The sequence below is a fragment of the Plectropomus leopardus genome, chromosome 9 (genome assembly GCF_008729295.1).
Source record: "Plectropomus leopardus isolate mb chromosome 9, YSFRI_Pleo_2.0, whole genome shotgun sequence".
Taxonomy (NCBI): Eukaryota; Metazoa; Chordata; class Actinopteri; order Perciformes; family Serranidae; genus Plectropomus; species Plectropomus leopardus.
In genome coordinates, this window is record NC_056471.1 from 12,252,342 (window position 1) to 12,275,536 (window position 23,195).

Here is a 23,195-nt window from a genome sequence, read left to right on the forward strand (position 1 = left end):
TAGTTCAATTTGATCCTTTACTGTACAGTCAAATGAGCTATTTATTTACAAATACTCATTTCATGTGTCCCTTTTATTCCTTAAAGGGACAGCTCATCCCCATATCAAAAATATATTTTACTTCTTACCTGAAGTGCTTTATATAAATCTAGATTGTTTTTTTGTGAGTTGCAGAGTGGTGGAGATTTCAGCCATAGAGTTGTCTGACTTCTCTCCAATAAACTAAAACTAGATGGCACTCTGCTTGTGGTGCTCAAAGCATCCAAAAATACATTTAAAAAACACAACAGCAATGTCTGTTTCCAGAAATCATGACCCCGTTACTCAAGATAATCCACAGACCTTGTTGTAAGCAGTTTTATATAAGGACTATTTTTTCTACCGAACCACATCCCCCAACCGCATCATCACATGATGCTGGATGCTCACATCTACTGTTAGCTCACCTAACACCACCTGACCCAGCTATTGTTACAGCTCAGCTGAGGTGGATGCCATCAATGTTAACATATTGTGCAATCACTAGAACAAGGATATTTCATCCATGAGTAGATGCACAGTGATATGGTTGGCTCGTGTGGTTCAGTAGAAAGAAAATAGTTCCTACATGAAACTGCTTAAGACAAGCTCTGAGGAATATCTTGAGTAACTGGGTCATGATTACTAAAAAGACATTGCTGTTAGTTTTTTAAATGTATTTTTTGGACTCTATGAACAACACAAGCCAAGTGCCATCTAGTTCCATTATATCCAAGATAAGTCAGACATCTCAATGGTCAATATTTCCAACACTCGACAACTCACACCAAAACAATCAAGACTGACAAATAGCACTACAGGTGAGAGGAAAATTTAATTATTGATTGGGGTGAACTGTCACTTTAAAATGTTTTCAGTCTCTTCCCATTTTGACTTGCATCAGACCAGCAAACTTACAATAATTCATTATTAACATTAAAAAAGAATGTACTTAAACATTATTTAACTGACGAGAGGCTGTGAATGTGTGTTTGTTGTTAAGGCGTGAAAGTATAAAATAAACTGAAGTGAATTCAAATATCTTTGGTTACTGTAGTCTTTTTGGTATGTAAGAAGCGTACAAGCCACAGCAACTGTGTCATGTAAAAAGCCTGTTCTTGTCAGCCCATACTATGAATGTGAGTCATATAAAATACTAATATTATCTTGATACAATATTTACCATTGTCCAGGATTGGTATTCAAAGTCACAGAAAGGTGTCCTCTATTAGTCTGATGATTGCCACCAGAAACTCCTTTACTGGTTGATCCAATGCCCCAAAAAGTCTTTGAAATCATGCTTTGATTGCCTTCCAGTGACACCCTCACAGGTCAGTGGAGACGGTGCTTCTCTTCACCCTCAGGCTCCCGCCCCAGCCGCGGGGACAGGTGTTGTAGGAGTGCAGGCCAGGCGATCGCAGGCCTGAGTCTTCTGACTCAACGGAGGCATCAGAGTCGGTGAGGGAGCGAGTGTTGTAGAGCCTCACAGGGGAGCAGATCCTCTGCGTTGGGGTTGGAGGAGGGCTCGTGAAGATAGGGGACTGGGCCCCAAATGCCCGTGACTGGAAAGGGCTGATGGGTGGTTTGTGACAGTCGTAGCCGTGGTGGGAACTTCCCAGAGGTGAGATGGGGAGGCTGTGGCCACTCAGCGCTCCAGGGGAGGGACTGTTTTTACGCTTGGCTGCATTGATGATGTTCTTGGCCAGGAGGCGATGGTTGGCTTTAGAGTCTGGGTTGTTAATAATGGGGGACATGCAGCGACTGTCTTTGAGTGGGGAAATAGGAGAGCTGGCAGAAGATGTGTACAGAGGTTTAGTGGTGGAGAAAGATAAACTGGTCTGAGAGAGTGCAGGAGACTGGGAACGTGATACCCAGGGAGGAGAGACAGGAGATGCGGCTGTAGATGTTTGGGTTGGTCTGGAAGAAGGAACAAAGGAAATGGTGGAAGACTGGATGTTTTGGCTCACCATAGGGGACTGGCATCTTGATCCCCAAGGAGGAGAGCACGGGGACGTGGCTGTAGATATTTGCGAAGGTCTGGATGTTGATGTGGAGGTGACAGTGGAAGATTGGGTATGCTGGTTCACCATTGGGGAGTGGCATCTTGATCCCCAAGGAGAAGTCGTAGAAGTTTGAGCTGGTCTGAAACCAGCAGTGGAGGAGATGCTGGAGGACTGGGTATTCTGGCTCACCACTGGGGACTCTGATCTTGAACCCCAAGGTGGAGAAAGAGGCGAAATAGTTGTAGAAGTTTGGGATGATCTGAAACCAGCAGTAGAGGTGACGGTGGAAGACTGACTCACCATTGGGGACTGACATCTTGAACCCCATGGAGAGCGAGGAGAGGTGGCTGATGTTTGGGAGGGTTTGGATGCTGCTGTGGAGTTAACAGTGGTAAACTGGATATTCTGACTGGCCAGAGGGGATTGGCATCTTGTACCCCTGGGGGAGGATACAGGAGATGTAACAGATCGGCTCGAGATGGTGGTGGAGGGCCGATTTGTCTGGAGGCTGGGAGTCCAGGTCCCAGTGGTGGGGCCCTCTGGGTTGCTGAAACGTCTAGGGAGGCTGGACGTCCAGGTTCGCGTTGGAGTCTCACTGGGGGTTTCAACTGGGGAGGAATCCTTTGGTGTCTGTTGGATGGTGACAAATGTATTTTTAGACTCCTGGAAACATTTATTCAAAATACAATGCACAAAATAGAAAAATAAGAGATTTTAGTATCACTTTAGAATAAACAAATGTCCCCATTATGTAAATTCTAAGGTTTTGACCATGACAAAATGTTTTGTTCTGCATAAACTCACAAAAAACTAATCTGTTACAGTATAACAGACCCTAACTCTATTCAGTAAGACACATTTTAAATATACTTTGTAATTCTACTTTGGTAAAATAGTATACATTCTGCCTGAGCCCCTGTGGCATTCAGGTCATCTTTCTGTATTCCCTTCTTCTTCTTTTTAAGCCGTGCTGCCAGCACACATAGGCCAGGTCTTTAGTGTCTCTCTCAGGTTTCTGTCATCTGGCCTTCCTGAGGTGGTTAACCTTTACAGGGATATGAAGTTACTCGACTGGAGCAAGGGCAGCATTCCATCTTATACACATACTAATTAAGAGCAAACTATCTACACTCGTGATAATAATATGAAGGCTGTCTTAAGACAGAACAGTTAGGCTCAGTGTTGTGAAAAATTATGGTCTTAATGTTACTGCACACATTTTAAAAGTTCAGGGCATCTTTGAAAGAAACAATGCCCAGGTCAAAGGTCATCTCATTTGTCTGAATATCTGAGACCAAGGGTCAGGTCATGACATTGACACACACAACTATAATTCTTACTAAAGTGGAAAATGTCTTGCAATAGCAAGATGAAATAATCATTTTAATTAAATGTCACGTACTTTGCGACAAAATAGATCTGTCTCCTGCTTCAAATTAACTGTGTGCCTAGCAGAGGCATAACATTTATTGGCGTGTTCCAAGTGTTTGCAGTGTTTGATTGCTAGAAAGGCAGAAAGGTGAAATAACAAGCACGCAAGAGTGAAATTAATGGTTGAAAGAAGCCAAGTGAAGTCAGGAAATGAGGAAAAAGGAGAAAGAGGTCACCGCAGAGTGTTAGCATAAAGTTTTAATCAGAGAAGGAAAGATTCACTCCAACACAAAAAAAATCAATCATAACAGACAGGATAACAGCAGGAGAGAGCAGTGAATCAAAGTTTATGAAATGAAACAAAACCTGTCGTCTAAACAACAGTGATTGATTATGTCCTCTGGAAAAAAATATTCCTGGAATTACTGCTTTAAGTCACGAAAACAATATATATGTAGGTCCATAATGCAAATTGGTATGCAGCCTCCAGTTTTGAAACATCAAAGAATGCAAGTACACACCATATATTTAGGTAGAAAATGCTGCAAAGTGGAGTAAATTACCCTGAAGACATAAAGACATAAAAGGAGTTCTCTCGTTGCAACTTTCATGTCAGCGAACAGCGTTAAATTGCAAATCATAGATCATAAAGCAGATGCCAGACCATCTGTTAAAGTGCTTTGTGAGGCAGCATCACCCTGGTGCCAGCAGAATTGGGAGACAAAGTGGAAAAAGTGTGAGGTTGTTTCTCATCATATTTTAAAACATACTGAAAATTGAAGTGTTTTTGTGTCGACGTGCTCAGCGGCTTTGGGTATGGAACTTATCTGATTACATTAAGGCACACTTTTAGTTCAACTGAGGGTAATTACTGCTGTATGGGCATTTGTTACTGTGGAACAAAATACATTTACATATTCACTGAACAATTAAGATGTATTCATTTAGATAATTTACTAAGAAACAATTGCTTTCTGATACATGTGAGGATTAAAATATTTCACACATAAAAAGATTCCACTCTGTTATATACCTACGACACTAGAGGAAGGCACGAGTTGAACAAAAAAGTGCAGCAAACTGTAGATTTTAGCTCTACACTGTAAAATCTGACAAGTTGATTTTACTTTAAGTATAACTATTAGTCTCTATGTTTACATAATATCAGGTAAATTTAAGTTTACTTAAAGTGGAGTAATATTTACTTAATTTTGTTAAGTTGTTGCAACTTAAAATTGACAAGTTTAATTAAAGTTTTATCAACTTCGGTAAACAAAGTTTACTGAGTTATACCTTTTTATTTAGCTAGCTGCAAAATCACATTTGTATATTTTCAAACCTTTAAACAAAACAGAACTTGCAGATCTCCTAATTTCATCATTGACAAAATCCCCTTTGTCAAGATAAGGTTAAGTCAAACTAATTCGGTTTATTGAAAGTTGTAACAACTTCACACAATGAAGTAAATAGAGTTAAATTATAAGTAAACTTAACAAATAGATATCAAGTAAACATGAATTAAGATTAATAGTTAGATTTACTTTCATTTTTCCAGACCTTTGATTAATAAGATTATTTTAAGTAAGATCAAATGTCATATTTTAAATCAGTTTCAATTTTCCAACCATCCCTCGGATGGTAAATACATTTTTAAAACCGGTACAGAGATGGTCTCCACACCTGTGGTGTTATGCCTGCCTTCTTGGCAGAAAACGTGGGCCTCGGTGCGTGGACCCCTGACCTAGGAGAGGACACCCGCTCTGGAGAAAGGGCCGACATAGGAGAGCTGATCCTTGGCTGCCCATAGGCCGGGATTGGTGAATATTCTGCTCCTGCTGTGGTGGGGCTGAGAGGCAGCTGTGGAGACATACACTGGACACTGAAGTGAGAAGGAGGGTTATTAGGTAAGGAGGTCTGTCTAGAGAGCGGCTGGGTAGATATCAGGTTCTTGGCCTGTGGTGCTCCTTTGGGTAGGCTACTAATAGGGTCCTTGACTGGGTTTAAGATGAAGAGGGAAGAGGAAAGCTGATAGGGCCGGTGCCTTGACAAGTCCATCTCTATCTTGGAGCAACCATTTTCCAGAGGAGGTGGTTCTGGAATTGGCTGTGGAGCTGGAGCTTTTTGCCTTGGTTTTTGCTTGACTGCTTGTTGGGTCTTTAGGTTTTGTGAAAGCTGAGCGCTCATGTCAGAGTTTTTAGCAATGGCCTTGACCCTGCCAGGCATGTTTGATGGGTACACCCAAGACGGTGGAAGAGACATCGTAGGAGAAGGAGACCTCATTTGTCCCGCATTTTGCTTCTCAATGACATATTTCTCCATCCTGGACTGACGCTTGGCAAACAGCTCTGCGCCCTTTCCAGATACATTGGTGAGGGTCTGCTCTGGCCTGTGCTCTGCCCTCGGGCGAGTTCTGGAGGTCTTGAGACAGGAGGCCCACTCTGGAACTACTGCCTCCTCTGCACTTTCCTCCTCCTTGGCGAGGAAGTTGGAGGCCTCTGCACCCAAAGCCAGCAACTCTTCCTCCGATGATGGCTCGGGCACAGATTTTTGTCCATGTTTCTTCCTTTCATCCACCCCCTGCACCAGAGACAGCAGCTCAGGGTTTGGAGCTACCACTGTCTTCTCTTTGAATGTGAACATTGACTTCCTACTTCCCCTTCTTGCAGCACCCTCTTCAAGTATTCCTGTTTTGATTGGTGTTATCGGCTTCCTCTCTCCAGCAGGCTGAGGAACAAAGGTGGAGGGCTTTGGAGCTGTGGGGGGACCATAATGAGGCATAGGTGGGTACTGAGATACAGAGGGCAGAGGGTACTGGGATGGTGGAGGGGACATGACGGGAGACATCGGAGGTGGACTGGAGTAGTAGGTCTGCGGAGGTTGGTTTGTAAAGGCTGGTAGAGGAGGTGTGGGGTATGATGGAGGCGGAGGTGGGGGTGAGAACACCAAAGGTTGGGGAGCAGTGAAAGTAGGGAGAGGAGGAGTGGCATAAGAAGGAGGAGGGGGGATGTCCATGACAGGGCTAGCTGCCTCTGGAGACTGCACTGTCAGTGGCGAGAAAAAGGGCCTGGCAGTCCGATTGATGATGGTGCTTGTTTGCTTGGACGTGGACACAGATGCCCGCTCAGGTCCAGAAGCACTGTGGCAGCCATTGTGGAGCTTTCCAGGGGGAGCTGGCCCTGTGTGGCCCCCGTTTATCTCTGCCTCCCCTTCAGCATGCCCCATCCGAACTAGACCAGTATTATTACTTCCAGGGGGAATCTCATCCTTGACATTGTCCTCGTGGATTTTATCTCTTGCCTCCTCCTCCTCTTCTTCCTTGACAGGGAGGAAATGTCTCTCTTGGATAACACTGTCCTCTATGTCTTCCTTGTGGAACTCTTTACCTGGCTCCTCCATGATATCACCAATTGAATTTACCCTCCCAGGTGGTGACAAGAGAGGCTTGATGGCGCTATTCTTAAAGTTCAAGACTCTATCCGTGTCCTCAGTGCTCCTCTCTGCCCATGTAAGTTTGTTAGATGAGGGCTGTGTTTTCACATTCTCAGCTCCGTCGTCGCCTGACCCCTCTCCACAGCTTTCGAGCGTGAAGGCGCTGACCCTCTGCTTGCGCCGGTTGAAGAGCTGCACGCCTCTGGAACTGGAGTTGGAAGGGATGGTGAGCTGAGCAGCGATGATCTGACTCCTGACGCGAGCCTCCTTTAGCTCTTTCTCTGATAAACTGGCGCTCCTGGTCAGATCTGGAGTGAAAGAGACAGGGAGAGAAAAACCTGATCAATGAGAGGGGCTTGTTTGATTTAGATGTTTGATTTACGATGAAAGGAGTCCATAACTTTTGGGAGATTTAGCAATGTGCTACATCCACTGTTCAAACAAAGACAACTCCCTCAATATCTAATTAAAGCTCACCAAACCGCTTTTATGTACAAAAAGAGAGAACCAGCAAGGACAAATTTTTAACAAGTCTGGGATTAAAAATTCTCTTTAAAAAACCCACATAATTGTGTGTGCGCCACATGGTTTTGATTGTTTTTTTTCGGTGCTTTTGATTCCAACCAATCCAGCAAGAAGAAAATACGACTTTGTGGACACTTGACTCAGCAGACTGGAGCTTTAGACAAAGAACTAATAGACGTAGGCCGGGAAACATTTTAATATGCTTGTTGACTGAAGTTAATAAAATCATCTAGGTCAGTGTCTCCAAAAGAAGTCAATCATGTCTGTAACTGATGCTGCAGTTCTGCTGATTGCCTTGAAATTATGAGATGATACATGTCTGTGTTAAAATTGACGGTTTGTTTTCTGAGCTTAAGAGCTTCATTCCAGGCAGCGGAGCTATTTCCTCTGCCATCTGCTGTAGTCCCTCCCTGAGCATTCCTCCACCGCTGAGAAAACTCCCCGCCTGAGCTTCCAACATGCCTTTGGTTTCTCTCTGTAGTTAATTTGTGAAATACTGCAGCTCCAGCCCTTAATAGAGCAGTTTTTACAATCCATGCCTCCCAAAAATGACATCTTTCAACTGCTGCCTATAAACATACTATACAATCAAGTGTTCCCATCTTAAATATAGAGACTACATCATGCTTCAAAGTTCAGAAAAAAGAAAAACAAAGCTGCATCTTCGCTTTATTATTTTACAAAATAAAACCCCTCAGTTATAGCTTCTCTGATGGACGTTTTAAAGGAGAATAAGTGGTTGTGGTGACACATCTGGAAGATTATTCATCTAATTTATCTGACTGGTGGAAGATATTCGGCGTCTCTCCGGGAGGTCTCTTGAGCAGCTGAGCCATGACTCTTTTTTCATTTAATAAGGTGACAGATCCAGACAGCTATGCTATTTGATGTAACCATGTGCCAATCACAATAACTGTGCATAAATCAATCACTTGTAAAGCTTTTCTATATGGAGCTCACTCTGCGTGCAGTTTTTCCTGGCATAGATAATAAAGCTGGCATGATCATTCCCCCAGTCAAAAGGAATAATATGCATCTGTCATTGATTTTACAGACTTTCAGTCCGCCGTCACAGTAATTGAATTAACTCTTTGTAGGTGACCCATGAGTTCCTTTTACATGAAAGTTCAATAACATATGTTTGTTTTAATACATAAAAAGGGACTATGGGGCCATTTTGGATTATAAACATGTGCAGAGCATTTACATGCACAAAATTATACCCTTTGATGATGATGCTGGTTATTTCTGCAAAGAAATAAGTCAATGTCAGCATTAATATGGGAAATCAATCAACCTGCCACTGACAGGAAAGACAGACGCTATTACAGGGAGATACATCAACCTCCTAACATATTTGTGACAACAATATAATAAGGATGAAAGCATGATCATACAACCCTTTAAACAAGCACTACTCTCACCACTATTGGCATGAGCATAAATTACCTTCCTTTATATACTTCTGCAGAGAACCTACCACACAGGTACTTACTGTATATTCAGAGGCTTTTATCAGTATGAGTGGCGAAACCACCACAGGTCCCAGTGACATTTTTATTAGCTATTTCATTTTTATAATTCAGACTACCTGGATAAAGCAGACCCAGAGCAGTGAAGCTTGAAATGAAATGTCCCCTCACTGTAAACATCTACCTCTAGTGGGAGCCAGACTGGTTATCAAGTATCACGCAGGTGCAAATCCCATCAGTGATTTATATCAGGACCAAAATAGTAAAAAATAGGTGATACTCTCTGTGGAATGTTGTTTTTTGTTTGTTTATTTCTTCTGTTAATTTGATGAATGGAATATTTGATGACACCATATATTTATATGTAAAATAACCCTTTGGAACCTGAAACAGACATCAGTTTTCTTGTGCTACATTCAAAAGCATTTCACAAGCTAATTAACCCTTTAAAACCTGATTAATTAGTTTGATTTCTTTTGATAACACAGGGGGAAAAGGCAATGACCAACTTTGCTAAAAACAAGTCCCACAAATTGCTGGACATTAGTAAAATGTGACAAGAAAATCAGAAAAAAATTGTTTTGAAAAAGAGGGGAAGGATTATTAAAAGTATATAAAAAAGGGAAAATGTCCCAAAATTCATATTTATAATGATAATAATTTTAGGTCTGAACTTATGTTACAGAAGAAAAAAATGTCAAAAAAATACAGCACTTCTTATGTTGCTCTTTTTTTTCTTAACTTTTGGGCCACAAAACCAACCAATAGTTGAAGAAATTAATTATTTTAAAGCCACAGCACATATTTTCCTACAGATTTCATGTGAAGCTGATGACACAGAAATGCTACAAAGTTCAAAGGACCTTGTTTAAAACTTCTTCATGAATAAGGAAAAAAAACTTTAGTTAAAGGACGTAGCCGATGATTTAGGTTACAAAAAGAAACTCGCTTCTGACAAGTCATATTTCTTCACAATACAGGCAACCACAAGCTCTTTTGTTTTAATTCAAGGCTCTAAAACATCCCCAAAGTTAGCTCAACATTTCTTTTATCTCACTGGATTCAATTTATTGCCTATTCTCTTACCTTATCCATCTTTAAATTCAGAGCTCCGCTGTTTTGCTGTACTTCCACAAGAGTTCTCAATCTAACTGCGTCTGATAGTTTCACACCCCCTTTCTGAAGCGAGGCACGGGATCAGATTTCTTTCCCTCTGCAGTCCAGCAGCAGCAGCAGCAGCGCACAAACAGGCAGACAGGCAGGCAGGCAGGGAGGGAGGGAGCTGGTCTGTAGCTGGAGGCTGTGCTGTCTGTCATTCAGCCTCCAGCTCTGTTTCACTTTTTCAAAAATCTGCACCACCACCTCCACAAGCTTTCCACTAATTATAAAAAACGGAGACATGCCCTCGAGAAAAAGAGCTCAGGGCTTCTGTTGCGAAAGTATTGATGTTTTAGCAGTTTGCACAGAGCCTGCACTTTGTTTTGACAGTTGTGGAGAGGTGTCCAATCAATGCCAAGTATTGAGCGGCTTATCTCTGTCTAATGTCCTGTCATGGCTGGGAAGTGTCTGACTCTTGTTGCAGCCTTTGAAGTGGAAAGGGGAGACCAGAGACACTCCAGTAAATGTGTGTATGGATTAGATCGCTGAGACTCCAGAGATCCAGCTCCTGACCTCTGCTGCCCTCCATGTCTGTCTGGATATCGCCATGTAAGTGTGTTTATGGTGCACTCTCTTCCCAAGTGTCTGCCCTCTCTGAACCCTGTGGGCCCTGAGCTCCAACCTGCAAGGGCAGGATAGGAATTTCCTGTCCTCCAGCAGAGACAAAACTCAGCCCTCGGCAATGATGCAAGAGCCTCCACATCTCATTGTCCATCCCCCTTCTCTCTCTACCTCAAACTTTCCCTACCTCATCCCTGCGTGGGTGAGAGCAGACGGCAAACTGCCCCCACAGCGGGAGGATTTAAGTCAGAGGGCCAACCCTGCATTTGTGTATCAAAGGTCAGATTACCCTGTCGGATGTTATCTTTTCTGCGGGCGATGGCTGTGGGGTGAGCGGGGATGACAGCACCGGCCCCCGTGGGTGATGTGTGAAGCGGCATGGAAAGACAAGGATTAACAGGGGTCCTGGGATCTTAACCGGCTGAATGTGACTTAAACTCTCAGTGGATCCCATGGGGAGAATAAAAAGACCAAGCTCGTATTGTTACTTCTGTGTGTTACGGAAGGTCTCGGCAGAGGTGTAGTCCACTATTAACTGCACTCGTGTTGTTTTTGGTGACCTGTGTTTGAGGAAACTAATTAGCGAGGAATGAGTGATGGGAACAGTGTTAGATCTGTATCAGGGGCGGTTATCTGATGGCCATGACCTTTCTGTTATCTTTCCTTGCAGCACAATGTCTTTTTACTCTCTTTGAATGCTGCATCTGACAGACTTGTCACTGCCCAGAGGTAATTATGTTTCCAGCTGAGAATTGTTTCAGTGTTTTTCCATTTTGCCATCTCAAAACAAAATGTGTGTCTTTTTTTAAAATCTTACTTATTTCGGGAGTTGACAGCTGTGAAAAGTAAAAAGAAAGGTTTCCAAACAGCTCTTGCCACAACTTGGCCCATTATTGTCAGTGGCTGTGTTGTATATTAAGACTGCCCTTTAGCAGTGATGCATGATTGCATTTCCATTGCTGTTGGGGCAGCCTGTATTTTTACAGCATGGAAACAGATGTTTCATAGAGAGCCTCGCTGTGTCAAGTTGCACCGAGGAGGCAGGGCTGCCTGTTTTCTCTATTTGCTGTCTACTCCCCTCAGTTTAAGGTTTTCAGATATGATGATATACTGCAATTCAAGCCACACTGTAGCATTAAGGCAGCACTACAAACAAACCACCCGAAATGTATTTACAACTCAATGTTATGAAGAGTTACAATGCACTTTCTTGTTGTTGCTCGGGCTTCCCAAATAAGGGCAGCGAACGTCAGATAAACAAACACTTACTTGTTTTCCGGCTCATCTGGTCTTTGTTGAATCCTGTCGTCTCCCATGATGCATTGCACTCTGTCCCAGGGGTGTTTTGTGTTGCCTGGAGAGGTTTTCTCAATCCCCCTGGACTCCAGCTCACTCCTCTCCTGATAGACATATGTCCCTTTTCCATCTCCATCGCTACCCGAGGTGAAATGCTTCCGCTGCAGCAGAAACAAAAGCCCTCTGCAGGGGGATATCTAAGTGTTTCGTTCCAGTCAATGCAATCGTCAGTCCAGTTGGAAGGTGAAGGTTTTAGTCCTTACTGGCAGGCGGTGAATAAGTTTAGAAGTACAAGAAAACACACAAAAATGGACGAGCTTTCCAGATTTCTGCTTCCGGTTGTGGCTCCCCTTTTAGCAGTAATACGTCCAAATGTTGTCCTGTTGTCAGCTGAAATTTGAAGGAAGAAGTGCGCTTTATTTTAGTCCTCATGAAGTATTATTCTCTATCTAATAGGACCTCCCAGGAGGGTCAGCTTCGATGTGCCTTGGATGAGTTCCCATGGACAACTGCCACGAAAATTGCACAAGTTTGTTGTGCTCTGTTGAAAATCTGGCAAAGGGGGCTGAGAAACAGTCCAGTCTTCTCTATTCGCATCTCTCTAATACTCCTTTTTCTCTTTTCCCAGACATTGTTCTTCCTCCTCTGCTATTTTGGTCACCAAAACATGCTTTTCGTCTGCATCCCAATCTCCAGCCCACAGATTATTTTTCTTTTGGAGAAAAGGATCTGCCCTTTATCTTGGAGATCATAACTCTAGAGTGACGCGAAGGGGAACTGTGTATATGGCAGCTTCCTGCTGTTAGGTACAACATAACAGGAATAACATTTCACCCTGGAAAGATCTTTCCAGAGACTGCTTTATTCTGGAGTTCTGTGTTATTTCTCATACATTAAAGCCAGACACAGCCTCTGCAGAAAGGGTAATCAGTTTCAGCCTTTTGTTTATTCACAAAACCACAATTAAGAGGGAAAGTTCTTATTTCTTCTGGTTGTTATGATTAATACTGAAATGCATCAGCACACCAGAACTAAGAATTTGTCATGAATACAGTAATTCTGCGGTCAGCGGCTCCACTATTCAGAGTTTCACTGTGTTTGTTTTACTCCTTGTAGAAAAGATTTGAAAAAAAAGCTGTTTCGAGTTTGGCAGACCAAGCTTGAAGATGAAAGGATGCAAGGTTGCTGTACATTATCTAATTCCTCTCCGTGTCCATTCTGTGTCAAGAACCACCTGGAAAAAAAAGAAACATGCATGTTAAAATTCAGCTGTACAAACTTTTTTTCAGTTACACTATTGAAATGTGACATTTTGCAAAGACAAAAGCTGGATGTTGCATCTTCCCACAATTCTGGCAAACCGCAGCTTTGGCAAACAGCTGGTACAAGAATCCTACTCATTTTTCCATCATCGCCCTTTGTGTAACGGCATGAGTTTAAACCCATTGCTCCGTTCAGAAGTTAAAGTATTATCCATGATGGTTTCGCGAAAGCAGTCCAAGTGACCTGACCTTTGTGCCGACACAGAGTCTGCAGTTTTTACAAACTGTAGTGGGTGACTCCAAAAAGCAGGAAGAGTGGCCTAAAGAACATTTTAATATACTCAGTTTGGCTCATGTGATGCTTTTAATGAACACTGGTTTACTTCCAAAAAGCATTAATCTGAACCTATGTCCATTTTTTTATTATGAAAGTCCAATTCTCTGTCCTCTAAAATGAAGATCAGCATCCTCACTTTGAAATGTAGTCAGGTTTAAAGGGTGGAAAAGGAAATAAGGAGACGCTGTATAAAAGTCTGAACGTGATAAACTCAGTGTTGCCTCCAAAGACGGAAGAAGGTCACAATCCATGTAGGCGTTAAGGTCGGAAATGTGTATTGAACTTGCCAAATAATTAACTTTATCTCTGCCTCAGGGTCTGTGAAGTGATACAGAATGCTGAGAAAGTGAATGTAGATAAAAGGTTTCCAGGCAGCATGAGGTAAAGAGACAAACAAATATTTGAATTGACATCCATCGCATCCCTCCCTCTTATCTGATGAAGCATGTCATTAGAACCACAGTGTCATGTTCCCCCTTCAAAGCTAATAATACCCACTGGCAGCGTTTGTAATGATAAACCAGTGTTTGCACGTCCTTTTCCTTGATCAGACTTGCCTCTCGTTGATGCTGATCACTGGCTGGTTGCATTTGTGTTTTGCTCGTGAGTCACCGCTGTAACGCTCAGGAGTGGGAGGGCTGCACGCAGAACTACACACATAATCATTATTTTTGAAATTCCTCAGATGCATAGCAACCACGCTCACATTCATCTTTTCTGAAGGTGTGCAAGCACCGTTAACTTGTTTGCATCCCTTGAAGATTGTGCTCGGTGGAAACGCTCTCCCTCTGACATGACAGCTGAGTCATGACAGTCTGTAGGAGGACTGCTTATTGGCCCCTGAACACAATCAGCCCAAGCAAAAAACTTCCCCAGCTCCCCGCAAGAAAGAAACAAAAATCCTTTTTCGCTTACTGGTGCGATGGTGTCAAGTGAGGAGAGATGAAGGCCGGCATTGTTTAGACTCATTGACAACAGCGCTTTGATTTCCCCAGATGTGTTTAGATCTCATGTGACATTGTCTTTTTAGATTAGCACCTCATATTGCTGCATTGTCTCTATGCACAGTTGTCTTTGTTGTTCCAAGATTTCATGTTTACTGTAATCAGTGAAAACCGAGGTGAACACATGTTGAGGCCATGTCCTAGCGCCGCTGTACCGAATTGATTGAAATATGGTTAGATTACTTGTCTTTGATCCAGTCTGCAAATATTTATTAACTGACAGACAAAGACCAGATGTAGGACACTCAAAATTGACCAGAGCAGAGACTTAGCTTGAACAAAAAAACACGGACATATGGACTCTTGAAATCCTCATTGGCCACAATCTGTCAATCTTTTTTTTTCCCTTTTCATTGGTCCCAGCTTGTTAATACCAAGCTTGGGTGTTGCATTTGTTCAGGCTGCTATCATACACTGTTTGTACAAATACTTACAAAAAGTAATGTACCACAGTTTGTTCATGTTCCATATATTCGTGAGACAATAATTTGTGTATAACCCCCACAACTGGGAGAGCTGTGATCAGATGACAAATGCGCTGACGGGAATTAAAGAGAAAGTAGTTCACTGAGGAATTAGGTTGGGGTTGTGGATGGGTCCAATGAACACAGGACTTTCCCCCAGGAGACTGGTGTTTGTGTCCTGAACAAAGTATACTTGGAGTTATTTTAAAGTATTATGTCACCATGTTTCTTATCCTAAACCTAACTTGTCACTTAACTCTACTTGCCTAGACATCCATACATAACATTACATTAAGAATGTAACTTGACTTGCCTAAACCAAACCTATACAACTTTAAGTTAAGTGTTAAACTTTACTTGCCTTAACCAAACCTACATAACTTAATGTTACATACATATTTACTCACCCAAACCCAACTTACTATTTAACTTCACCTGTCTAAACACCTTTATCTAACTTTATGTTAAGTATGTAACTTTACTGGCCTAAACCTAACATACTTCAATTTATGTTAGGTACTAAACTTGCTTAAACCTAACTTACATAACTTTATGTAAGCACGTAACTTTACTCACCTAAACCCTTAACTTTACTTGCCTAAACACCTATATGTAACTTAAAGTTAGGTGCTTAACTTGCCTAAACCTAAACTATGTAACTTTATATGAAGTACATAATATCATTTGTGCTGCACTAATTCGTTGAACAATGATACGTTGATTAGTGATATCTCATTCCAACTGATCCCATCTACTTGCCATACCTGAAATCTGATGTCATCTCCTTTGCCTCTCACCCACCAATTACCTTGAACTTCAAAAGGTATTTCAAGGTGCCCACCTGTCCCATCCTGCACAGTTTTCCTGTGCCACCCATTGACCTCCATGATTACAGCCAAGGATATCATTTACAGTCGGGCCTGTGGGCCATTTTAGTGTGTAATGACAGAGTTCCTATACACCATCAACATATGATGAATCCATACGCAGACAGCAAATTTATCCCACAGCTCTAAGCAGCATAGTGATGACGCACAAAAGAAATGGCTTTGGCAGCCATGCAAACTGTAATCATTCATTTGTCCCTCATGGCCGTTGTCTTGTACATTTATTACACATCTGCATCAATAGCCAACTTGTAGACAGCATGTCAGCCACCTAATAACTCATACACTGCATGCACTTTCACCTCCGCTATGGCATCTGCACATCATCAGTCGCTCTAGGCATACATGTGTTGAGGTATGTGAGATGTGAGGATGTCAGGTGAGTGTGCATTCCAACCTATACTGTAAAAGAGTGTATCAGTTACCGAGCTTATAATGAGGCATCTGGTCACGACACTGAGTGGCATGCCTTTATGATCAAATCCCTCAGGGGCAGAGCTGCTGTGCGTCTGTTATCTCTTTCCTTTTGCCTGGATCCTTTATAGTTTGGCAAGCAAAAATCATTCAGCCGTTAATGCTAAAGGCTTTTGCGGGGCCCTTTGCTCTCTCTCTCTCTCTCTCGCAGTCACTCAGACAAAGAACCATTCAAGGGCCCTTACAGCACTACGAAATAATTTTGGGTAGTACTCCAAAATTGGCATTCCTGGTACATAATTCCTCAGGAGGCTGTGATAGTCAACATGCCTCGGCTTGTGCTGGCTGATGACTGACATCTAACACACTGCGAGGCACAGACTCCAATAAAAGTCACAAATGTTTCCTTCTCTCTGTTTCTCTTTCCTCTTTCAGGAATCGTGCAATCATAAATCTTGCAGGGGGAAACCTTGTAATGAAGTGTCTGCTTCATGTGGAGCTCATCCTTCTCCGAGTCACAGGTGGAGAACTTCAAGAGGCAAAGATAAATATTTGAAGTAGGCGCGTGTGATCCCGTGCCAAGAGGGGGGAACCTTCGAAAACAATCATCATGATCTGAAAACTGTTAGACCTCAATGGGAGAAAGTGCAGGCATTTTTTGAAATGTAAGAGGTGTGTAAAAAATATCAATACTGCAGGAATTACTTGTGGAGTTGTGCTAGCATTGTTACTCTCTTCACGGTAACACATTTTACAAAATGAGTTTTCCACAGTTTCAAAGCATTCCCTGTTGCAGCAAACTAAAGTGGTAACATTAGTGAATATATCTACAGTAACATATGGTTGCAGAGAACCTACAGATGCCCCCCTGTAAAGCAGTTAATGGGCCTCACCTGTTGTGTTAACAGGAAGCAATTACTTATATATGTAAGTCAATACAGCTCCAGCCAGGTCTTTTAATTGGATACACCATCTAACATTACACAGTGCAGTTCAAGTCTATAACCTGGCTACACAGCAGGCTCCACACATTTAGGACAATAGGCTCGGATATCACTTGACCACAGTGCTAATGCATCCAGCCCCTTTTCTGCAAGCCTGAAGCCAGCGCCGAGGGAAAAAACAGCGGCCACAGATGTTTGTCATCTACTCAAACAAAGACTTTCAAAGTTTCCCTCCTCTTCTGCTTCACTTCACTGAGTTCCCCACTGCACACCCTCTCGCTCCCTCTCCAAACAAAGATAGTGTCTTACCCCGTAAAGATAAATATAATGGGCTGCAGGTGACAAAGTCTGCAGCAGTTTCACAGCGTCAGATAAAATTCCACGATTGTGTACTCGTTCCTGTTTGATGTGTGTTGGTTTGCTGCTCACCTGTACTCCGGTGGGTCTGGCTGTGTGAGGCAGCGAGTGTGTGTACTGCCCCTTTTCAGTTCCTTCGACTCTGCACACACACCTCCCCCTTTTTACCTCTCCCCTCTCTCTCTCTCCCTCTCTCTCTCTCTCTGAATTGAAGCAGACGAAGGATGAGGGTGGGAGGGGGTCAGTTGGAACACAGAAGGCTCTTTGTCTGGGATCTTTTCATATGGTTTCCTTCAAGCTTGCATACTGAACACATTATGCTATAATATATTTTCATATTCAGCACAGGGATGTTGAGGGACCAGTGGGCCCCACTCTGTTCTCTCCCCCCATTCTTTTCCTTTCTTGACCCATTTTCCCGCCATGCACAGGCAGAGAAATCTAAATAAAGAGAGAAAACTATGCTAGAAAAAATGTAGACGAAGTTCATGCAAAAGCCACAGAATTTGTTGATGCAGTCCCTGACTGTTCTTGAATAATACAACTCAAACATAGACATGCCGAGGCCCACAGAGCTTTTACCATGTGTAGCCTACAGGTTGCTCAGGACAGAACAGTTACATTCATATTTGTTTTGCAGCACACCTCAAGTATTTACACTTAAAGGCACGGACACACCTAGCTAACATCAGACGACTAACGGCGACAAGGCCCCCTGCTGTGTAACCTCCCGTTTCCTGTGTCTCGGCTAAAAAGTTGCACATGAACACACCGCAAAGACTACAACTGACAGCGAACAAGCTCATATGTTCTGCACCTGTGTGAAAAGAAATACCCCTTCATACCAGCAGACGACGATAGTATGGATTTATATTCGAAAAGAGAATTGGACGACTGTCATAATGCTAGTTAGCAGGTTAGCACATTAACAACACAATCCAATGTTGAAGAACAAAGCATATTCACTGTGCGACAGTGAACAACAACACAAAGCATCAGGAAACTTTCTGCTAAAGGTCTCAATGCCTAATGAAAATCAATCTTACTTTGTAGTTAGTTTCAACCACATGCAATCTGGACTTAAGCCGCCCACTCTCATTTCTCTTCATGTGTGCTGAGCCGAACTCCCAGTCAGAGCAATTTCATTCACCAATGGGCTCAGGCAGGGCAGATTCAACATGCTTCAACAGGGTCAGTAGCAACAAGGGTGATGGCTGCTCACCGAGGGCCCAACATTAACCAACGGCCAATTGTCAGCTTGGTTTTTCAGGGCCTTAAGTCCCAAGTCAAGTTCAATGTCCTCAACTTTGAGTTTTGAATCCTGAACAAGTCATATTGCACTTTTCACCAAATATAATGCCATTTTAACAGATTAATAATCTATTAAAATCGCAAGAATGGATGACTTTAAAATTTTTTATTCATTTGCTAAAACAAAAATAGTTTATTGGAAGTTGTTGTGTCACTGTAATTTTCAACCCTAAAATTTTAAGCAATGCAATTTATGTTTCTGTTGGCCATTTTCTAGTATTTGTACATAAACAAAATCATCTTTGGTATAATTTTTTTCAACAGTTGCTCAATAGCATAATGTCAGTCCTTCATGGGTCTCCCCTGCAACCTGATGGGATGCTGTCACATTTGTTTCACACAAAGTGGATCAGGAGCAGTAATGTTGGTTGATTTAGGAAGTGAAGGGAAACAAATTTGTTAACGTGCGATTGGGGAAGGTAAAAACTATTTTTGCGTCAAAACAGGCATGTCCAAGTGAAGTCACAAGACAATTTGTGCAGCTTGCAAGTCTTTTTTGACTTTGTCAAGTCTTAAGTCTTCAAAGTTGTGACTCAAGCCTGACTCTAGTCCACATCATGTGACTCAAATCCACACTTCCGCAGTCAACAACTTTTGTCGTCTGCAGGGATCATGGCTAATCTCACTTCATATCTCCAAACTTTGATTTACTAAAAAGATCCCACAGGTGCCATAAAATGTCAGTAACATCTGGTTCACTGTGTAATGTCTGAGGCTTAGAAAATATTAGATCTTTAGATTTATAGCGGCAGTTGTCTGCAGAGATACATTTGGATATATTTCATTCATCTTTAAAATCTCTCATACTGAATCCTCAAGGTCCTAAATGAGACGAGGACTGGCTGTGAGCACTGCGTTGTTTGATCCACAGCAGTGACTGCATGGCTGAGTCATATAGTGGAAAAAAAAAGGAATCTTGAATGACTGCCAGGATTTAAGAGTAACATCTTAATCTCCTTTCAGACATAGCATAAGCTAACTTTACTTAATGGTGCCATTACTCTGCCTGTGGTTCACCACTTTAAAACAGCAGGTCAAACAAAGTTTACCAACCTCGACTTTCAGTTTGCATCATGAGCATTTTTCAAATCTGAAACATTTTCAGCATCTTTTGTTATTCTGAAGTTGTTGCTGGTGGTGTCATATGTTTATCTGAACTTTTCTTTTCACTACCTCTCCTCACCTGATGGATGGTCCTGCCAAACCGCTCAGACAATCCATCACCTCGAGGCTACTTTAAGTAACGTCTCAGCACTGCCTCCTCACCTCCTTCAACACCCCTTTCCCCCGCTCCTGCTCTCCCCCTCTGTTTTTCTCTATCATTTTCTTCTCTTTCCTCACACATCTGTCAGCCCAGATCGATTTTCCTTCTCCTTATCTCTGTATTTCCCTTCTTTATAGTCCCACTTTAGGCTACTTATTCCTATTTCCCCCTTCGATCTCCCTCTCTTCATCACCATTCCTGCACACTCTCTCCTTTGCCCCAGCCTCTCCTGACATGTTTATATGTGTAAGACCCCATGCAGCTGGGAGAGCAGCCATTAGCTGCTGTGTCTGTCTTTCTTTCTTTTCCCTCTCTGGCTTTTCCAGCGGCCTGCGCTCTTCTGGCGTGACTCTCTGAAGGGCAGCTGTGTGTGTGGGAGAGCAGGGAGCTGAAGGGAAATGTTAGTGCACATTCCTTTAGAAGAGGGGCTTTTGCAGAAAAGACAGCGTCCTGGAATTTTCAAAGTGATCTGGTTTGCATTCCCTCTAAAGTCAGATCCATCTAAAAAAGTTATTAGAGAGCGCTTGCTACGGCCCGGCCTGAATTGATTAGAATCATGCACAGGCCCCTCTCTGCTTTCTCACTCGCCATACCAACCCTCAGCTCATCCCTCTGGATGTAATGGGATACAGCCATGGGGCTGTTCAAAGGCACAGCTTTTGTATAAACACACACACACACACACACACATAGAAAGAGCGAATATTCACCATGCTTGTGGATGTTTTGATGGGTAGATGTTCCTCAATGATAATGAGGCGCAACTCAGTAGAGCTCACGTCTCATAGTGTGCGTACAAGTACAACTGCATACCGCTTGGGTTGATTACCAATCTTCTGGGATACGGTACGCATGCAGGACTAATTCGGTTAAGGCACACTCATGTTTCAGCACTGCCTCTGTTTATTTTCAGGCAAGACAGACATCTGTATTTCTCATAAACTACCTCAGAGGCTGTTGTGGTCTGAAGCAGAGATGAAGAGAGCCGGGAAGAATCAGGGTGTGTCTACTTGTGGTTTGATGATGTCGACTACTGTAGGGGCACATTACAAAGTGACTGATTAATCTAATTCCCAGTAGTAGAAAGTAACTAAGTATATTTAGTCAAGTACTTGACTTAAATACAATTTTGAGGTACTTTACTTGAGTATTTACAGTTTTGCTATTTTATACTTTGTCTGCTCCACTACATTTATTTATCTCTTTGATACCTTGCAGATTCAGATAAATAAGACAAAATTTAATCAACAAATATATTACTATGTATCATTATCCGTTAAGATAAAATTTCTCAGGATATGGATTCAAAAGCTAAAATAAGTCAAGCATTCATCAGCTTTAACATTTAAGTGACATTCATGCATCAATTATCATAATCCAACAATATTATATGAAATGGACTTTTCTGTACAGTGAGTACTTTCACTTAAACAAGCTTTATGTAACATTCAGAGCATATGATTCAATGTCTGGAGGTGGATTGTCTGCACATGGTTCTTAACATGCAACTGGCAGCTGCAAGCTAATGGTGTTAACTTAATAAATGGTGCCAACAAAAATAACAGTGCTAACATGGGTAAATCAGGCATTTTCCAACCAGAGGAACTTTTTCTTAGTTCTATGAACCCCCTTTTCTTGTGTCTGCACCACAAGAACTGGGAACAGTTTTTAGCTTGCCATTTTGAGTTACTTTTTTAGCTCCTATTTCAGAGTCTTAATAATTATTATTTTTAATAATACATTTATTTATCTCTTAATAATAATAATAGGCCTAATAATAATAACAACAACAATAATAATAAAAATAACCTTACCTATATCACAAGAAAAATCATGGGTGATGTAACTGTAAGGTGACTGGTCCAGATGTTGTCAGTGTGCATTAACTGGTTGAACATAGCCAATGCAGCATCAGAAATTGCCATATTTCAAAACTTTTTAGCCATGTAAACAAAAAGGAGCCATGGAAGAAAAAAGACAAATGAATTGACAGTAAAGACCAGGCTTTACTGAGCATATATGTGACAGAGGCAATATAACAGTGTGAATGCAAACAGACAAAAAGGCCTTTGAAAGTATGTCTTTCTCAGGGGAGCTTCCTAGAGGGCAGTTGCTCTTGGGGAGTCCCGCCTATTTACACTGTGGTAGGTACAAAGTCTGAGCACTCCTTCCACCTCTACTAATTGTAATATAATATCAGTCTACAGTAGTGCCTAATAGACACTGATTTCACATCTTAAGAGCAGCCGGAAGATGCCAGACTGGCGCCTGCTTATATATTAAAACTCACACAAACTCCCCAAATTCAATATATACACTAAATATACCCCATGGCACCAGTCCCACTATGACATAGTTTAGTGGTCCAAATTGCTTCCACAGACTGGGCAGGGCATCTGAGCTGCAAGCTGCCAACCCTGGAGTCATTTTTTTGTTTGTCTGCATCTTAATGCGTGTGTGCGTTCATTTATGGACTGTATGTGCGTGTCAGACACAGACCCACAGCACTATAAGCATATGCTGGGAGCCCCGGTGTACTAAATGCACAGGCTGAGACCGAGCCCTAACCACAATCAGCTGGCTCAATCAGTCTGTCTGTCTGTCTGTCTGGGAAATGTTGAAACACACACAGAGCCGACAGTGGTATTTACACACAACAAAAACTAATCACCTATATGGCAACGTCGCCTCCTTCCTAATATGTTCTTGGCAACAATGCTGCTCAGACACGATGAATTCAGAAATAACTGCAAATGAATCTCAGGGGTCTTACCCTGGACACAATCACTGTTTCCTTCACTGCCAGCTCGTCTGGTTTTGATTTGCAGTGTTCTAATGTAATAAATTTCTGGTTCTGACTGAGTTTAAATTCACACTCATCAGTGTTCACATGGCTCCCAAGGCCAAAACAAACAAACACCGGATGCTGCAAAAAAATTTGGTGAGTTTGATTTTGTCTAAGTTTGTTAGTGGAAGAACAAATGGGCCTTTTGATTCCTTGCATCCATATGTAAAACACCAAAAGACTTTAAAATCTAACAAGTTGATTTTACTTATAAAACTCTAGGAAACTGAACACCTTGAAAAAACATATGTCAATATATAAATCTTAATTCAT

The 23,195-nt window shown here is 42.1% G+C and overlaps 1 protein-coding gene across 1 annotated transcript; it reads right to left on the reverse strand.

The window, feature by feature from the left end:
- Window positions 1–676: 676 nt before the first annotated feature.
- LOC121947810 (mediator of DNA damage checkpoint protein 1) lies at window positions 677–12,144 on the reverse strand. Its single transcript, XM_042492933.1, has 3 exons — window positions 11,807–12,144; window positions 5,073–7,129; window positions 677–2,651 (listed from the first exon to the last, which is right to left on the reverse strand). The coding sequence occupies exons 1-3, from the start codon at window positions 11,967–11,969 to the stop codon at window positions 1,344–1,346; spliced, it is 3,528 nt and encodes a 1,175-aa protein (XP_042348867.1). The 5' UTR covers window positions 11,970–12,144; the 3' UTR covers window positions 677–1,343.
- Window positions 12,145–23,195: the final 11,051 nt, after the last annotated feature.

Coding starts and splice junctions, on each gene's coding strand:
- LOC121947810 (XM_042492933.1), bottom strand. CDS start 11,969: ATGGAGATGGAAAAGGGACATATGTCTATCAGGAGAGGAGTGAGCTGG. Junction 7,130..11,806: donor CCAGATGAGCCGGAAAACAA/GTAAGTGTTTGT, acceptor CTTTCACTCCAG/ATCTGACCAGGAGCGCCAGT. Junction 2,652..5,072: donor AGGCAGGCATAACACCACAG/GTGTGGAGACCA, acceptor ACCATCCAACAG/ACACCAAAGGATTCCTCCCC.